General features: G+C 36.4%; 1 protein-coding gene across 3 annotated transcripts in view; it reads left to right on the forward strand.

The window, feature by feature from the left end:
- The window catches only part of PIK3C3 (phosphatidylinositol 3-kinase catalytic subunit type 3), an 82,914-nt gene that overhangs the window by 33,894 nt on the left and 32,178 nt on the right, over positions 1 to 16,842 (forward strand). For all 3 annotated transcript variants that reach the window (XR_008744770.1, XM_013299644.3, XM_013299645.3), the window contains 5 exons: positions 1,157 to 1,285; positions 1,612 to 1,681; positions 2,356 to 2,420; positions 5,465 to 5,549; positions 6,646 to 6,720. Coding sequence is in view for 2 of the 3 variants with exons in the window: in XM_013299644.3 (XP_013155098.2) it covers positions 1,157 to 1,285; positions 1,612 to 1,681; positions 2,356 to 2,420; positions 5,465 to 5,549; positions 6,646 to 6,720 (424 nt within the window). In the remaining variant the exon portion in view is untranslated. The remainder of the gene's footprint in view (positions 1 to 1,156; positions 1,286 to 1,611; positions 1,682 to 2,355; positions 2,421 to 5,464; positions 5,550 to 6,645; positions 6,721 to 16,842) is intronic.

Below are 16,842 nucleotides of genomic sequence, written 5' to 3' on the forward strand. Positions count from 1 at the left end.
TTCTATCATAACATCTCTTGGTTTTTCAGCTTTGGCTTGCTTCTTTATATACCAGTTAGTCTCTTTGAAGAGTACACTTTTTCAGTTGCATGGTCTTGCACCTCAGGTTGGAGGCAACATTGGAAAGATCTTGTCATGAAAACAAGGTTTTGCAAATGTCAGTCAGCTTTTAGCAGGAATGTAATTTAAGGGTTGGGGGAAGAATGTTGACAAAAAGACTGCTGGAACAAAACCTAACTATTTCCTACCAAAAATAATACCTTGACTTGAAACATTCACTGCATGTGAAAATCTAATGTAACTGCTCAAATACCAAACTCTGTATCATTGCTTTTTTTTGTTGTTGTTGTTGATTTGGTTTTGAGGGAAGTGACTTGGTCAGTTGCAGTAGATGAAATCATTCATTCAGGTAATTGATTTCCTTCAACCCATTTTATGCAGAGAAATTGCAGGCAATTAAATTGGCTTTCTTAACAAACAATGTAAAAAGGCATTTTTGCTTTTACTAAATAGATTAAGGAAGCAATTAGTTGTTTAAGATGTCTTGCCCCTAGCATTTCTTTGATGTTTATTCTATAATTGTGTCTCTTTTTGATCTGGTCAGTTTAAATTTGTTTTGTTGTGACCTTTTGCATAGTGCTTCTATGTTGATTGGAATTACATGCGTACACACAAAACTTGAATATTTATATCCTTTCCTCTTCTGCTGCTGAGGATGGGGGGAGCGTGGGGAGTGGGGGAAGTATCCTTCACATTCCTTGCTAAAAAAGAAAAAAGAGGGAAGACTCTAAGGTATTTTTTTAAAAAGTATGCCTACATCACATTTAGGTAGCTGGAAGTGGTATGTTCTAACTGTTCAGTCCTAGACACTGAGTAGCTTCTTTTATAAGCTTCAGAATTGCTTCTTTGCTACCAAACTTGAAGAACACGGAAAGAGTTCTGGTGATCACTGACACTGGTGGTATTCAGATGGGACTAGTCTAAATCTTTTTGTAACTGGCTTTGATACAAGTATCCTGTGACCTGATACTTGCTTAATTCACTTCTGATCTACAGTGCAGTAAACAAAGATTTGTATTTTAGAACTCTGCTGTAGAAACATCTTAATACGAATGTTACTGTGAACCGGTTTAGTAGAGTAAGTTTCCTTTTCCAGAGTGCCTTAATGCCCGCTCAGTTATTCTTCAAGACAGAAGATGGAGGCAAATATCCTGTAATTTTTAAGCATGGTGATGATTTGCGTCAAGATCAACTTATTCTTCAGATTATTTCACTCATGGATAAGGTGAGAATTGTTAATTCACGTCCTTGTCCCTCTGTGTTCTTGATTTTTTTTCCTTGTCTAGAGCAAGGCTGTTAAAAACTGTTACTGCATCCTATGTTTCTAATACATTTAAGAATTCTCAAATCTTAGTTGGCTTTTTTTCTTTTCTTTATAGACATGCAATGATCCTGCATAGATGTAAATAAATTGACAAACAGGCTTTCACTCATTACTAATTTCAGTGAAGAACAGTGGAGATCAACATCCAACACAAATTGCTTTTTGGAATAGAAGCTGCCTTTTTGTTGCATTCATTTTTACTTTTTGTGTTGTTGTTTTCCCCCCAGCTGTTAAGAAAAGAGAATCTGGATTTGAAGCTGACGCCCTATAAAGTGCTGGCAACTAGTACAAAACATGGTATGAATACTTCTGTTTCCTAAAACTACAGCAATGGGAGGAATCTTCCCCCTCTCTTCATAGACTGTGTTGTGACACAGTCTGTTTTCATCAGAGGTTTTTTGCTTACATATAGCATTCTAAAAAGGAGCTCAAATGTGTAAGTAAATATTGTAATACAAGTCATGGAGTGACCTGAGTGACTACAGTATTGCACAGGTGACTCAACTATCTTAATTAAAAGAATCCTGGTCTGCATTTTGGACTATGTGAAAATCAGTAGTCTTATCTTTGCTGCTAGCTTGTGGTGTAATCTTGGACAAATAGCTTACAACACTCCTATTTATAGATCTTTGTATGAAGTGGGGGGGAAAAGAACAAGACAAAACAAAATCAGACTTGTCTTTGCTTTTAGGTACATTCTGGACAACTATTTAGAAAGCCACTGATTTTCTTTCTCTTCTCATGAAGACTTGGAACAACAGACCTTTTGCAAGCTAGTTTGGTGTTAATGACAAGTTGCTTTAAAACTACTGAAGGCAGAAAATTGGGGCAAAACATGTTTGGTGTTTCTTTGCTGAGAAGCAATTGATTGAAACTGTGTATTAGCATTGTCCTTTAATAAACATGTGTTACAGAGTGCCTTGAAAGCTGTATGCATTGGAGACTTTATTTTTGGTTGTTTTCTGTCACAGGCTTCATGCAGTTTATTCAGTCAGTACCAGTTGCAGAAGTTCTTGCTACAGAAGAAAGTATACAGGTATGTGATGGGGGATTTTTAAGTCTTCTAGTGATTAGTATAAAAAAACAGTATAATTTGCAGGCTTAGATCTCCTACAAAAGTCTTTAGTCTCTCAGCTGAATTTTGTATCTGTTAGAAGACAAATTGTGTCTTGAAACATTCACAGCAGATTTTTTGCTTTAAAAAAATACACTTAAATCACCACAAGTATTTCATGTCCTAAAACCAATACTGTTTAAATAATTAAAGTGTAATTTTAGTTGTGCTATTGAACGTCTGGCTTTGCTGTAACGATGAACGGAGGGTGCATGACACTTTTCTGTAGGGTTTTGTTTTAAAGTGTTTCTGTCATTCATTCAGTAGTTTTGCCTAGATACCTTGTCCAAGTATGTCTTACTGATATTTTTTTGATGGAACAGCTTAATAGTTTGTTCATATACTTTCTGAAGTCTGTTTCCCTGCCATGGTGGATGTATAGATACTGTGTAGGGTTTTGTTTTGTTTTGTTTTTTTACTTTAGCAAATTTTCTGTAACTGTCATGGAATTGAGTAGGGACATGTAATTGAGTAGTGGCACATAAAATTCATGCTAGTTTCAAGCACAACACACAAGCTGTGAGGCAGAGCTCAGCTGGTTGATATACATCTTGGAATGTTGTTATCTAACTACATATAACTAATAAGTTTTTAAGTGAAAACACAGCATGTTTATGTTGGATTCAATTTGTCACAGTACTTTTTTCCCTTTTTTTGTAGTTTACACTGGACACTTGCATTGTTCATAGCTCAGTAGCAGGGAGCCAAAGCAAAGAGCTCCCAGCTACTATAAACTACATATATTAAAAATACATAGATTAAAAAATACTCAGTATTTGACATTATCATTTGTTTAACAAATAAGCATATCAAGTGCTTATCTTCTTATCATTATCAGACAATGACCAGCATCAAGCTGCATAAGATTTTTTTGAGCTTCCCATTCCATAAAGGGAGTGATAAGGTACATGTACACATTCAGTAATCACACAGTTTAGAAAGTGTTTTCTTGGAAGTCCTTTGTAAACTTGGAAATGTACTGTTTATATTCTAGTCCATTACATGTTTTTATAAAGTAATACATGTAGTGTTGCTTGTGAAATTGTCATTTTGCAGTTATTTATAATATCATATTCTAAGCTGAAATAGGTGCCTGCTGTTTTACTCGCTGTGCAGGCGTAAGGAACAATTCTTCCTGTGAAAAATGCTAATCTAGACAGACAAGATGCCAAAGAATGTGATCTGACATTACTTCACAGATCAATAGCAAAATACATTATAGAGCTCTGATTTCCTGTACCAAAGCATGATAAAATAGATAGGCATTGTAGGTTACTTGGGAAGACAAAACTCCCTAACTCTGAATGTTGCCGTTATCCCCTTCCTCCTCATTCCCCCAGCTTTATATGCTGAGTGTGACATCTTATGGTACAGAATATCCCTGTGGTCAGTTGGGGTCAGCTGTCCCAGCTGTGTCCCCTCCCAGCTTCTTGTGCACCCCCTGCCTACTTTCTTGGTAGGACATGAGAAGTTGAAAAGTCCTTGACTTAGTCGTTGCTGTATAGTATTTATACTAAAACATCAGTGTTATGAATGTTATTCTCATCCTAAATTCAAAACCACAGTAGTGTATCTGCTACTGGTAAGAAAATTAGCTATCCTAGTTGAAGCAAGGACAAAACTGAATGAATGTTTTTAGGTGTGTGAAAGTTTGGTTTATTCTTTTTGTAAATGTTCATCTTGGGTGTCACAGCTGTTGTAATAAAGATGAACACTGTATATAAACATGAAAAAATGTTTCACTTCTGAAAAGATTTAAAGCAAATAATCTAGTATTGGCTGATAATACAGATGTGCAGGGAATAAAAAGTGTTACCTGCTATCAACAGTCTCGAAATTACAGTTCATGTTTTGGAGGTGTTTCTGTTCCACCTCTGCAGTTTAGCGTTTGGATGGTCTGAAGTCTGTGTTTTTCTGTTGGTTTTGGTTTTGAGTGCAGTTTTGTTGTTTGTTTTTACATACACCATGTAAAATTTTGGAGCACTGAAATACACCTCTCTAGTATCCTGTTAACCAGTTAAAAATTCCCTTCCGCGTTTTGCTTAGGGATTTCATTTAACGGAATCTTTCTACCCTGTCAGCTTTTTCTAACATCTCAGAAGGGCTTATTTCTGTGTAAGCAGAGATAATTAGAGCTTCCTCTAGGTCTTAAAACTATGATACACATTACAACAGGACTGCTTTTCTAGCAAAACTTTCTTAAGCAGCCTGCAGATACTTTCCTTCGGTACCACTCCTCTTTTATTAAGACTCCTTTCATTTTGTCATGATTTTAGTCATATGTCATCCAGATGCCTACAAAGCGCCTCTTACAGTGCTTGCTTAAATTTGTGTTTGCTTACTGGAAGAAACTTGTGCTATCTTGGATTCAATTTAGCTATCTTTTGTCTCAGTCAAGACAAAAACAGTTTCCTTCTGAGTAGTGGGAAGGACTGTTTTAGCCCTGTCCACATTTCATAGAAAATGTGAAGGTTCCATTTGATGACTTAGATTTTCATTTTAAACTCAGTAGCACTCAGTTATATTGTGGAATAGGGAGACCTGTAACAATGATAAACCTTACAAGAATGCGTGTCCCAGATTTAGTTACTAATCTAGACCGTTAGGCCTGTTTTAGTTTTGCATGATCTGGACTGAACAGTTTCCTGTGGAACTATTTGTACTCATTAATTAATAACTTTTCAATGCATTATTGATTTTCTGAAACTGTTAATAAAATAAACTGCTTTTCAGTTTGAACTTCAGATCTGTTTCTTTTGCGTATAAGAATGAGATGATTAAGGTAAAATAGATAAAAGCAATATAAAATTAAATTATATTTTACTGGGTTTTTTGGGAGGAGTTGCTAGTTTAACGGATTGTAATAATGGCCATTTGTGGTCTTGACATAAATCTTCTTTTCTACCAGTTCTAAAGATCTTGTTTCAGGTCATGTGGAATAACTATGTTAATGACTTCCCCTGCAGAACTTCTTCAGAAAACATGCACCTAGTGAGACTGGCCCTCATGGAATAAGTGCAGAGGTGATGGACACATACGTTAAGAGCTGCGGTAAGTTACAGGCTTACAGCTGGTAACTTATTATCTGAAGGTATATAGGACAGGGCTGATGAGGTATTAAGACATTTTCAGTTCAGATGACTGCAGATAGGGCACTATGCATGTACTTCCTGTCAGAATCCCTGTGAATAGTTTTAAGCTTGGCATGTCATACACAGTTCATCTCCTCAGTGCTCTTTTTGTTCTCCTTAAAGGAGACTGGAAGTTAAATACTTTTTGCTTTCTAGCAATAATCTTACCTCTGTCCCCTCCACATCATGAGTTAGGATCTTTATAATGCAGGGAGATGTAAGGCATTTGTATAATAATAAATCATCTGTATTTAAGGTAGAAAATTTCCATTTCTTTTTAAAACATTGGGTTCTCTGGGGATGAGGCTACATGCAGCGCAGTGTTCCATTTGGATGACAAGAAAAAGTGGTAGTGTAGTTCTTGTTCAGTAAAATGACAGCAGTATTGAAATACCACTTTTCCATTCTAAAAAATAATAATAATTAAAAAAAAAAAAAGGTTTTCGCTTCACAGTATCTTTTCTTTTCCCCTTCTCTTTCTGATGCCACATACTTTAGAACTGATTCACGCTGTTCTGGTTATCTGGTTAGAGGGTGAAAGTGACAATTTAAAAAGTTCAATACTGCCTGGCTTACTGCTGAGTTTGTGAATACTGCTGATAATATGCATTCAGATTTGTATCAATGTCTAATGCTTGTTTTACAGGTGTCTAAAATACTTCAGTGCAAAATGGTTATGCTCATTTTGCTCAGAACACTTCCTCTTCCTTTGAAGTATCTTAATCCTAATATTGAACGAATTTAGGCTTTTAGTGTTAGGCATGTAATTGTGTGGTAAGAAATTAAAATCTATGTAGTACTGAATAAATTTCAGAGTTTTAATTTGTTCATTTAAATGTTCTTCATAGTACTGATAATGTGGATTATTCTTCATCAGTACCACCTCTGCTCCCAGTTTGCATGGTATATTTATTACTAGTGAACAAGAACTAAGATAAGGCGGCTGTTAATTGTGTGGAACTTGTTGCTCTCCAGGAAAGGTGCTTATATTCATGTTTATAATTTACTTGTTACAGCTGGTTATTGTGTAATTACTTACATCCTTGGAGTTGGAGATAGACATCTGGATAATCTTTTGCTAACAAAAACAGGTAATTCTTTTTAGTAGTGTAATTTTATAACAGCAGTTGATTAATTTCTAATGTGTCGGTACTGTTTTGCTCCATTTCCTTTTGACTATAACCCACTTGAGTATTGTAGATTAGAATATATTTTTAAATGTAAAGTTACATTGTTTCATCTAAGGTAATATTTGATGCGGTAAATCAAAGTTTAGGTTTAAGCTATTAAACTGTTTTAAATTAGTGTGAGGTTGCAGTCAAAGAATAAGAACAAGTAGACTAATGACTAATTGCTCTCTAAACACATTAGTATACAAGATATAATGTGTATCTGATGTGGTTTTGGTGTCAGTTTAAGAGACTTTTATGTTTCTGCAGGTAGCATAAATTCAACTTAACCTCAACACAGACATGTTTATAAATACTGGGGGTTTTGTATAGTTTTCAGCTGGCTTATTTGAAAGGCCTGTGTTCTACTGTCACATTTTTTTCCATTTGAAAACTGGATGTGTAAGTTTTTTCTTTGTTAAACGCAAAAATTTTCTTGAGTGATGCTACCTCTTTTGAAAGTAGTATGGGCCCAGTATATGGTAGAATTTGACTGCCTTTACCTAAGATCAAGAGAGATTTCATTGTTATCTTAAACTTGGATAAAATAATAGTTACTTTTTTTTCAGAAATCTTGGTCCAAAGCTTTAAAAAAAGGATGCATTAAGAAGTATTTGTAAAATGACCCCAACCCCAGGTATCCTAATTGTGCTTACCAGGCCATTTAATTTTCATTAAATTGTTACATTCCTGTTCAGTAGCTTTTTTTAACATGCTATCAGAAAGCAAATTCAAGGTCTAATAATTAGATGCCAGTTATATTTTAATAGTTGCCAAATAATTCTGCTTTTTTAATGTATGCTATTCCAAATACAGTAGGTGGTTAGACAAGTATTATCAGTAGTCGTATGGAATTAGCTATTATCTTGATGACTTCACTGAGTTGTCCATGTGAATTCTTGTCTGAAATTTGACTTTCTTTTAATCAAAATCGTTCTGTGAGTTGTCCAGGTCTGTATGTTTTTCTAAGAAATTTACGTGTTATGTCCCAGAAGTGGGAATGTCAAGTGAGGCCTGTCAGTAGGATTCACTTAAGCATTTTCTATTCCCTAAGAATCTTGTGTTCTTGATGAAAACAAACCACTTTACACAAAAATCCAAGTGTTTCATCATCAGTCTAACTGAGCTGGCTGGACTGTTTAGCTCCAATTGAGATTTTATATAGATAGATAGATAGATATTTAAGCCTTTTTAAACACAAAGAAGGAAACAGGCTCTTTAGTGTCCTGCTCAATACAAATTCAGAACTGCAGGAGAGAAAGTAGAAGTTACTGTTTAATCAAGTACATCCTTTAATTTGCAGCAGAACCCATGTATCTTGAAAGTTCAAAATAGCAATATGCATTCTGACGCTCCTTAACTTGTTCTAACTTTTTAAATATTTTTTGTTGCCCTCTTTACAGATTCAGTAATAGACCAAGTAGAGTGAATAACTCTAATGGTAAATTAATAGAAGATTTCTCTACCAGAGGAAGTGAAGGATTTGAAAATTAAGCTACTTCAACTATTAAAATCAATGGCTTGGGGTGGAGGGAAGTTGAAGTGTTTTACTTGAAAATTAATTTGTATGTAGCTGCATGAACTTCATAGTTTCAACAAAGAAAAACATACCTTGTGGAGGAGAAAACTTTTGGTGGTTTTGTTTGTTGTTTTGGTTCATTTGCTTGGTTGCTTTTGAGCTACAGCTTCCCACAGGAGTTTGATTCCTTGAATACCTTCATTACATAATGATGAAGAGTTAGGAGTTGTGGCTAAGTGTTTATAATAGTGAAATGTTTATTAAATAGAAACATGTAAACAGAATACATGTAAATTAAATGGAAACATGTAAATAAAAAAGTAATTTTTAATATCCATGTGCAAGGCTTCCATGTGGAAGTTTACAGGTAAGGCTGAAGCATTTATAAGTTTGAATCAGCATGCTCTGTATGAAAGGCTAGAAAATTTAACTATTGGGCCTTGGTTAGAGTAAAAGGTCTCGCTCTAAGTGCGTGGGGTAGCAACTAAAGCCAGCGTATTTTTCCTTACCTGGTTGGAAGTGTATAAATGGGCATTTAAAAATCTGTCTTGATTTTTCGTCTGCCTTGTCTGTCATTTGTCTAAGGTGAGAGGTATAAATTTTTCACTAGCAGGCACTGCTTGCATGGTTAGAGTAGTAGTATTTTAGTGTTTTGTTGTGGGATAAAATACATCTTACCTTTCTGTTAAAAAGTAACAGCACAGTGGTGGTTTGGCTTGGTGGAAGAATTTAAACAGTACAGCAGAGGGCAGTGCAGATCTACGGTAGTTTCTGAAACTGTTTTCATCTGCTACCTATGCTCTGTCACATACAGAGTGAGATCTTTTTGAGCTACCAAGAGAAATTCTTAGGTTCCACGTACAACAAAGGCTTACTAAAAATGCTTGTTTCTTGCTACTAAGAATCCCTTAGACTTAAAGTTGGAAAAAGCTAACTTAATTCTTCTGTTGAAGAATGGAAGCTATATGTACCTTTCTTCAAAATTGCATGGCCGTATATGCATCCTTTCTTGATGATAATTATTTAATGAATTGAAGCTTTCCAACAGGGTAAAGAATGCTGAGTACCAGCAGTGGATTCACATACTTTTCTTGGATGTATATGGCAATAACATATGGTTACCTTTTTTGGCTCTACTTTTTAGCTTGGTGGATGTAGCCACATGTATGTTGGACTTCTTCCTATAGAATTATTGCATTATCTTCTAATATACAGATGTCTGTTTATAATAGATATGGTGTAATTTAAATATTAATAGATATTGAAGTTCTTAAAACCAAATTGTTTCCCATTCAGTGTTAGAAATGTATTTTTTTGCCCTATAGGATGAACATGTCGGGTCAAGTAATTTCTGTTGTCTTTCGTGACTGTTTTATGCCTGTAGTTCTGGAAGTAGGGTGACTGCCTTTAAGTCATCTTAAACAAGATACCTAGGCTTTCAGATTTTTAAATGCTGTCCCATTATACTTAAAGGACAGCTGCAGAAGTTTGCTTGGAAAGGAATATAGGGAACCTTCTGTCAAAACATCCCTAATCTGTGAGTGCTGTTAAAACTTACAAGTACGCTTGCATCTGTTTCACAAATGTGCATTAGCTTGTACCCTGAAGGTCACATTATATAGTTGCTGTTGCATGACAGGAATATTTGTTTTCTCTGAGAGCTTTCAACTTCCTACTTCTCTTGAAGATGAAAAATGTTATCAATTGCTAAGTTTTAATTTCTAGTTTCCAAATTATTAAGAGCAGGTATTACTGTGACTTGTAAATAACAAGACACTGGCAGCTGAATACTCAGCTTTAAGTAACATCAGTGCCTTGCTGTAGAATTACAGACCGATATGTATATAAATACCAGCATCTGACTTACCAGCTAATGTGCCCTTTGTTGCCTTGGAAGGAAGAGCTGGGTCATTGTGAAGCTGGATTGTGATACACAAGTTGCAGCATGTCCACTTACATGTCCAGTTAACTTTCGTGTAATATGTGTTATGTTAGTAACGTCATGTCTTCCTTTGAAACTACTCTCATTTGTTCCACTGGTTTTGACTGTAGAGTTGTGATTTAGCTACTTATCTTACACCTGGCATGGATGTCTTCATGATTGCTAGGCCTTTTAAAGTCTTAGGACAATCAGTACAGTCAAGCTTAGGTAGTGTTTGAGTTATGATAGACAAGTGAAGTCTCCTGTCCCATTTTGAGATATCTTAATAACTTGCTTTATCAGCAGACAGAGGTTTCGTAAAGGTCCTGTCATATTTGCAGGCTGTGTGTAGATATTTTAGGATATCCTAGATGTTGAAAAGGCATTCTTGAGCAGCACTGCATGTGTGTGTCTGACCAACTAATGCTCATCTTAGTGACTGGCCAGATGAATCTTTCAGTAACCTTTGGGGACCTACATGTAAATTGAAGTCCTCGTTATAGGTTCCCTAAATACAGGCACTTTGATCTGAACTCTACACCTGAAACTGCTGTAGCAGTAGAAAAAAATGCTACTTGGATAAAATTAGGTTATTAATATCTGAGGGCAGGTCAAAGACTGAGGGCTTGAAAACCACATTTGCTTTTAGCATCATGTGTAGATAGGTGAAAGAAGTGGGCTGTCTTCTCATGTAATGCTTAGAGGTAGAGCTATGGTCTGTCTTCAGTGTGAAGTGCAGCAGTTGACATCTGATTTATTCTTCAGTCTCAGAAAGGGTTGGCAGGTAAGACAGCAAAGATCTGAATAGTTCCATATGTGAGATGACACCATGTATTTGTACTTGCAGTGCTTTGCAGTTAAAACCATCTCTCCCAAAGCAGGTTGAAAGATGACAAAAGTGAAAAAGTATAGGATACAAACCCTTCTGCTATATCAGTGCTTAGATGAGTGTATTTATAAATATTATTAATGTTGCAAACTACTTTAGTATGTAAAATGCAGTGGAATTTTTAAGTATGTTTTTAAACGTTACTGGTCTTGATAAAGGAACATCTTTTAAAAAAAAAAAAAAATAAAAAAACCCTTAGCACATACTGTTACCCTTTAGATTTCTCTCTGCAACTCTAATTTGTGTGATGCCTGCCAAAAATAATATAAACTTCTAGCTGTTGGTCAGCTAAAACATTTTCTTATATAGGTATCTTGAACAGTATTTCTCATTGAACAATACTTACCTGACATCACCTTTTTTTTTCTTATACGCCTTCATGGAGTGTATTTTGAGAATGAACAGCTTGAGGTGTGAGGGGGAAAAATTACAGTTCTTAGTACAAGCTGGGCGCTTATCTGTTATATGGATGATGATGATAAACTTTACCTCCAGCTCTTGCTGCATACTGAGTTTAAAACCTGTATCTTGAATAAGTCCCTAATGTTTCATGCTACTTTCTTCCGTTTTTGTGCAATCTTAGAAAATTTACAATGTGTAGCTGGTTACAAGTGGTGTCAATAAATTAGGCGTTCTGATTTTTTTAACATGGCAGTGCTCTGTTAGCAAAGGAGAAATTTTGGTAACATTACAATTTGTTGTGAAGCTAGGAAACCACCCCATCCATCCACTCATTTTCATCAGAGAAATTTTTATCCTATTGCTTCAATTTTAAAATAAGAATCCAGTTAAAATGGTCACTAAATTCTACTTCTCTACAGGCCAGGTTAAAATTAGTGGCAGTTGTAGTTTACAGAAAGTACATTATAATTCAGTGCTGCAGGTTTTTGTGTTTGGGTTGGGGGTTTTCTTCCCCTCTTCCCAAACATGGGAAAAGGTCCATTTGAAATAATTTGTAGAAGTTTCTTACCTGTTAAAAGACGGTTGCCACCAGACTTAAAATTGGTTTACTACTTGCATCTGATTTGCCTTATGTTCTGCATTTTGTTTAAGGATTTCAGAGTTCTGTGCAGGTTTTCAGTAGTTTTCCCTAACAGTTCTCTGGTGAAATAAAACAACTTCTGTGCTGCTATATGGGAACGTTCTCTTGTATTAAAATCTAGGCATTAGCAGTAAAAGTGATGGACAAGTCAGCCTGTTGGGCTAGAGTTAGATGTTACTGGCTATTGCAAGCATCAGATACCAATTTTTAGTCTCCTCAGGTATGTGCTTCATTTAATCAAAGATCACTCTTAAGGCTGAAAGGAACTCAGATGGACTTTCAAATCCCTCATGCCCTGACTGCTACTCAGGGAAAGTTTTCATGTTTGATGCCATTTCCTCGGAACTCTCCAAGGGCCTGTCCTCTATATTCCATATGTTAGAAAACCAGGTGTTCAGTAGAAAAATGTAGTCAACATTGGGGAGGGGGGCACTTAAACATATAAAAGAGTATTAGCTTTTAGGTTTTGAACAAATTACTTTCTCTGTGTATGCTGTGTTATTGCATGTGCCTGGAAACATCTTGTCCTCTTCCAGTCAGTAAATGCCTCGATTCTTGCTTTTTCCACAGTGAAGTAGCTTAATTGAGGAGTGGAGAGTGATTATTAGGGCACTGTTTTTGAAGAAGAGACACTCCATTAAAAGTCTTTCCAGCAGAGATTTTGTTCCTGCTTCCTGAAAGCGTGCCAGTGTAATCTTGCGGACTTTGAGGAGTGAGCCACTTTCAGCATCAGAAATGTTTGTCCGAAGCTGTGTATCTTGAACTATATGTTCTTGTGCTGTCCCACCAAGGAGGGAGGAGTGACTCAGATTTGCTGGTTCTGTTGGTCGGAATAGGGTATACACAATACCAGAGGTCCATAGGTGAACAAAGACTGTTATTTCATAGTTAGGCTCATTGGTAGATAATTGGGTAGCAGAAATTCTTATCGCTTGCCATGCATATAAAGTTTCATGCCTTGCGTTACTAGAAAAAGGTAGAAGATAAGGAGAAAAAGAGGAGTGGGTGTGGGGGGAAGAGAGGGGGAGATCACCAGTTCTGGATCCAGTGCCAGGCCTGTCTGAGGGGTGTTTTTTGTAGGAGCACTCATCCAGAAGTCCCTTTATGTGTTACCCCTCCTAAAATATCACTTGCCTTCCTCTTTTATTCCTATCGTTCAATGTGGACTACCTTACTAAAATCAGCCTCACTTGCCTTGTAAATTAGCACACATGCTCCTTACAGGCATGGGAGGGGGGAGGGGCAAGTCTTTTTGGTCTTGAATTCAGTCAGTGTTCACATTCTCCCCCTGCCGCGTTTACCTTTCCCCCAGCTACTGCAGAAATCCGCTGACTTCGCTGCTTCTGGAGCCGTTATTCAGGGTTTAGCAGGCTGTTCCCTCTTAGCAGACTTAGTTCATACAAAGTAACCTTTTGTTGATCTTCCCAGTGTTTGAGACATTCCTGCAGTATCTGATTCCTTCCTTGCCAGGCTCAGGGCATCTCTACCCCCTGTTCCCTTAACGAGTTTCATCACCTGCTGACTGCACTCTTACCAGCTTTCCTAGGTGTTAGATTGTTTTTCCAGTTGGTCTCCTACATGTATAGATGCCTACACAGAAGTCCAGCTCCTAGCCTTGAGACAGGGCAGGAAGTTCTTGCATATTTGTCTGTGGTCTCAAGGTATTTCCTGAATTGTTATGTTTTGTTTTCTCAGATGCCTAAAATCCCCATTTTTATAGGGAATGCAGATTTTTAAATAGGTGCCTAAAGGTTTCAGTGTCTAAATGTTAGAAAGCCAAGGCCTTTGTATCTAGCTCTGCAAGAATGTAAGAATCTCAGAGGATGAAATCTGTTTCACCTGTTGTCTAAAGTAACTGCTCTTTTAGTTTAAAAGTGGACTTGAACAAAAAAAACCCATCACCCATATGGCTTAGCTGTCATTCAGGAACACTAATAAACCAAAACTAGAAGTCCAGTTTTGCCTTTCAGCATGACTGATTAGGAGCCCTTTAAATTGAGATGTAATAGATCTGAAGAAAATGGATTAGAAGCTGAGGTCTGAGAGACTCACATGATGGTCTGAGAGACTGAACGGTATGTGTTATGGCACTGGCACTATGTGTATATTGAAGGAAGGAAATGTAATAGTTTTATAAAACATAGAAGTTCAAAGCCTTTAGAAAAATACCGTTACACAAAGTTCACAAGCAGTCTTAATTTGCCAGGAGGATAGATGATAAGTGTATATAAATACCACACTGAGTATGAATTGTTACTCACGGTGAAGGTGATGAGGCACTGGAACAGGTTGCCCAAAGAGGTTGTAGAGTCTCCATCCTCGGAGATACTCAGAAACCATCCAGACATAGTCCTGGGCAAGGCAGCCCAGCAGGCCCTGTTCAACCAGGAGGTTGGACCAGATGTCCTTCAGAGGTCCCTTCCAAGTTCAACCGTTGTTTATAAAGGTTTAAAGAGTCGTCTTCTAAATTCAGTTGAGAAGGTATGCTTTTTCTCAGCCAAGTTACGTAACTTTCAGGAATTTTCAAATACAAACCACAGAAATCGTGTGACACTCCGGAACTAAAAAACCTCACTCAATACCTGCCCAAATGAGATGCTGATTCTCCTGTAGACTGTTTCTCAGCTGTGATTACTAGACAAGGTCGTTTTTTAAGTATTGTCATATACTTAAAGGCTGACAGATTTCAAATGTGTACAGTTTTGAGGAACTGTGCTCTTGAAGAAAAATACATGTTTAAATTTGTTGCTGGCAGTTTTTGCCTCTGTACAGATGTGTATCAGGAGTGATTGCTAACATCGGAGACAATATGCTATTCACAATGAAAGTCAACTCTTACAGACTAAAAATTCTTACTAAATGTATTTTTGTCCTCTTAAATTACAATTTCAGTAATTTCTAGATCAGGGTGATGTTTGTTTGTTTGTTTGTTTGTTTGATGTTCATATAATCTGCAACAGTGGTCCGAGTGTTGATATTCCTATTTTTATCCTGCTTTTTCTGCTACTACTAGTATTTTCTGGCACTACACCTTATCAAATAGGTACCAGAAACTTTCTCCAGTCTTGCTCTTATGAGAGAGCTTATACTGAGTGGTAGTCTAATCATTGCATTCATTAATATCGTGAAAGTGGGATGCTCAATGTTATGCCTTGATACAAATTTCACTTGGGATTGTCACTTGAGCTACTTGCAACTTTTTATCTTAGATTATACGTTTTCCAATAGTCAAGTTTATTAAATTGATGATTATTTATAAATAACAATGTAAATATTATAAAATATGTATAAAGACTATATACATCCTATATATATACTAATATAAATAATAATAATATAAGCTTCACTGAATTTTTAGTACTACATATACAACCAATTTCATTTGTCCAAAGCAGGCTTGCTGTTCAGTTGTTCACACTGTAATAAGGTCCTTGAGGAGAATGTAAGTCAGGCTTTTCCACAGAAAGCTCTAGAACTGCAGTACTCCCTCATGCTGCCTGGTAGTCTGTACTGTGTAGCATCCTCAGGCCAGCACCTAGGGGAACCTTCTGTAATACGGTATACTGGTTTGATTGAACCTGGAGAAGCTGCACAAATGAAAATGAGTTGTCTATTTAATACGTAAATTTGAAAAATGATTTAATGTATTTAAATGAAAGCTTTTGACATACATTTTGAGTCAGCTAAAAGTCTACCAAATTTTGAAGTACAGCTAGGAAAGCTATAATGCTAATGCAGGATGGCCTCATCTTATACTTTCTTTTACACTTGATTCCTAAAAATGCGTAAGTACAGTATTTGATATCTAATTTATATGAACCTATATCAGTCAGCTCTTAAAACGCTTTTGAATGTTTTAGGTGCATCATTTTTTACCAATTTAAATTATTAATCATTGCCTCTTACTGCCTATCTCTAGAGCAAACTAAAAAAAGGATTTAATTACTACCACAAGAGTTTCTGTTTTATTCAAAATGTTGTCTCTTGACTCTTCAAGGTGACAGGTTTGAATAATTGAACAGAAAACAGACCCCCCAAACTTTTTAATTAAACATTTCTTGTAACTTAAGGGTGAGAGGGGTTGTATATATCAGAGCGCCTACTTCAAGAAGTTAGTGCTCTAAAAGAAACTCCTGTAACAGCCTGAAAAACTATTGAAGGAACGGAGGGTTTGTTTTTTTTTTTTTTTTTAGCACAATAGGTATGCAAAATGTAATGGTTGTGGCATTTATCAACTAGCATATACTTTGCCTGCTTATTAAGCATCCTTGTGATCTCCCTTAGAAAATTGACTGTGATGGAATTTGTTTCTTGGGTTGAAGAAGAGTGCTTATGAGAGATCTCAAGCAGCCTTCTCTGATAGAACATTATTATTCAATGAAATGGTCAAAGAGGGGTGACTAATTGAAAAATACTGACTGTTCTTTTTGCCCCCCCCCGCCCCCCCCCCCCCAAGAGTGCTGAATACCTAAGTTTATGGTTAAAGTGAATACAGATGCTTCAGGTTAAGATACCGCTTGGCAAACAGTGTTCTGTCCATAATACTGTTCGGTTCCGTAATTCTGAAGCAAGACTCTGTATGTTCTGTGCTGTGACTGTCAGATAACAATCATGCTAATAATTTTCTACTTCCTTGTTTAAGAGATCTTCCATCTTGTATCTACATTTCATCC

Source organism: Falco peregrinus, chromosome Z (genome assembly GCF_023634155.1).
Source record: "Falco peregrinus isolate bFalPer1 chromosome Z, bFalPer1.pri, whole genome shotgun sequence".
Classification (NCBI taxonomy): Eukaryota; Metazoa; Chordata; class Aves; order Falconiformes; family Falconidae; genus Falco; species Falco peregrinus.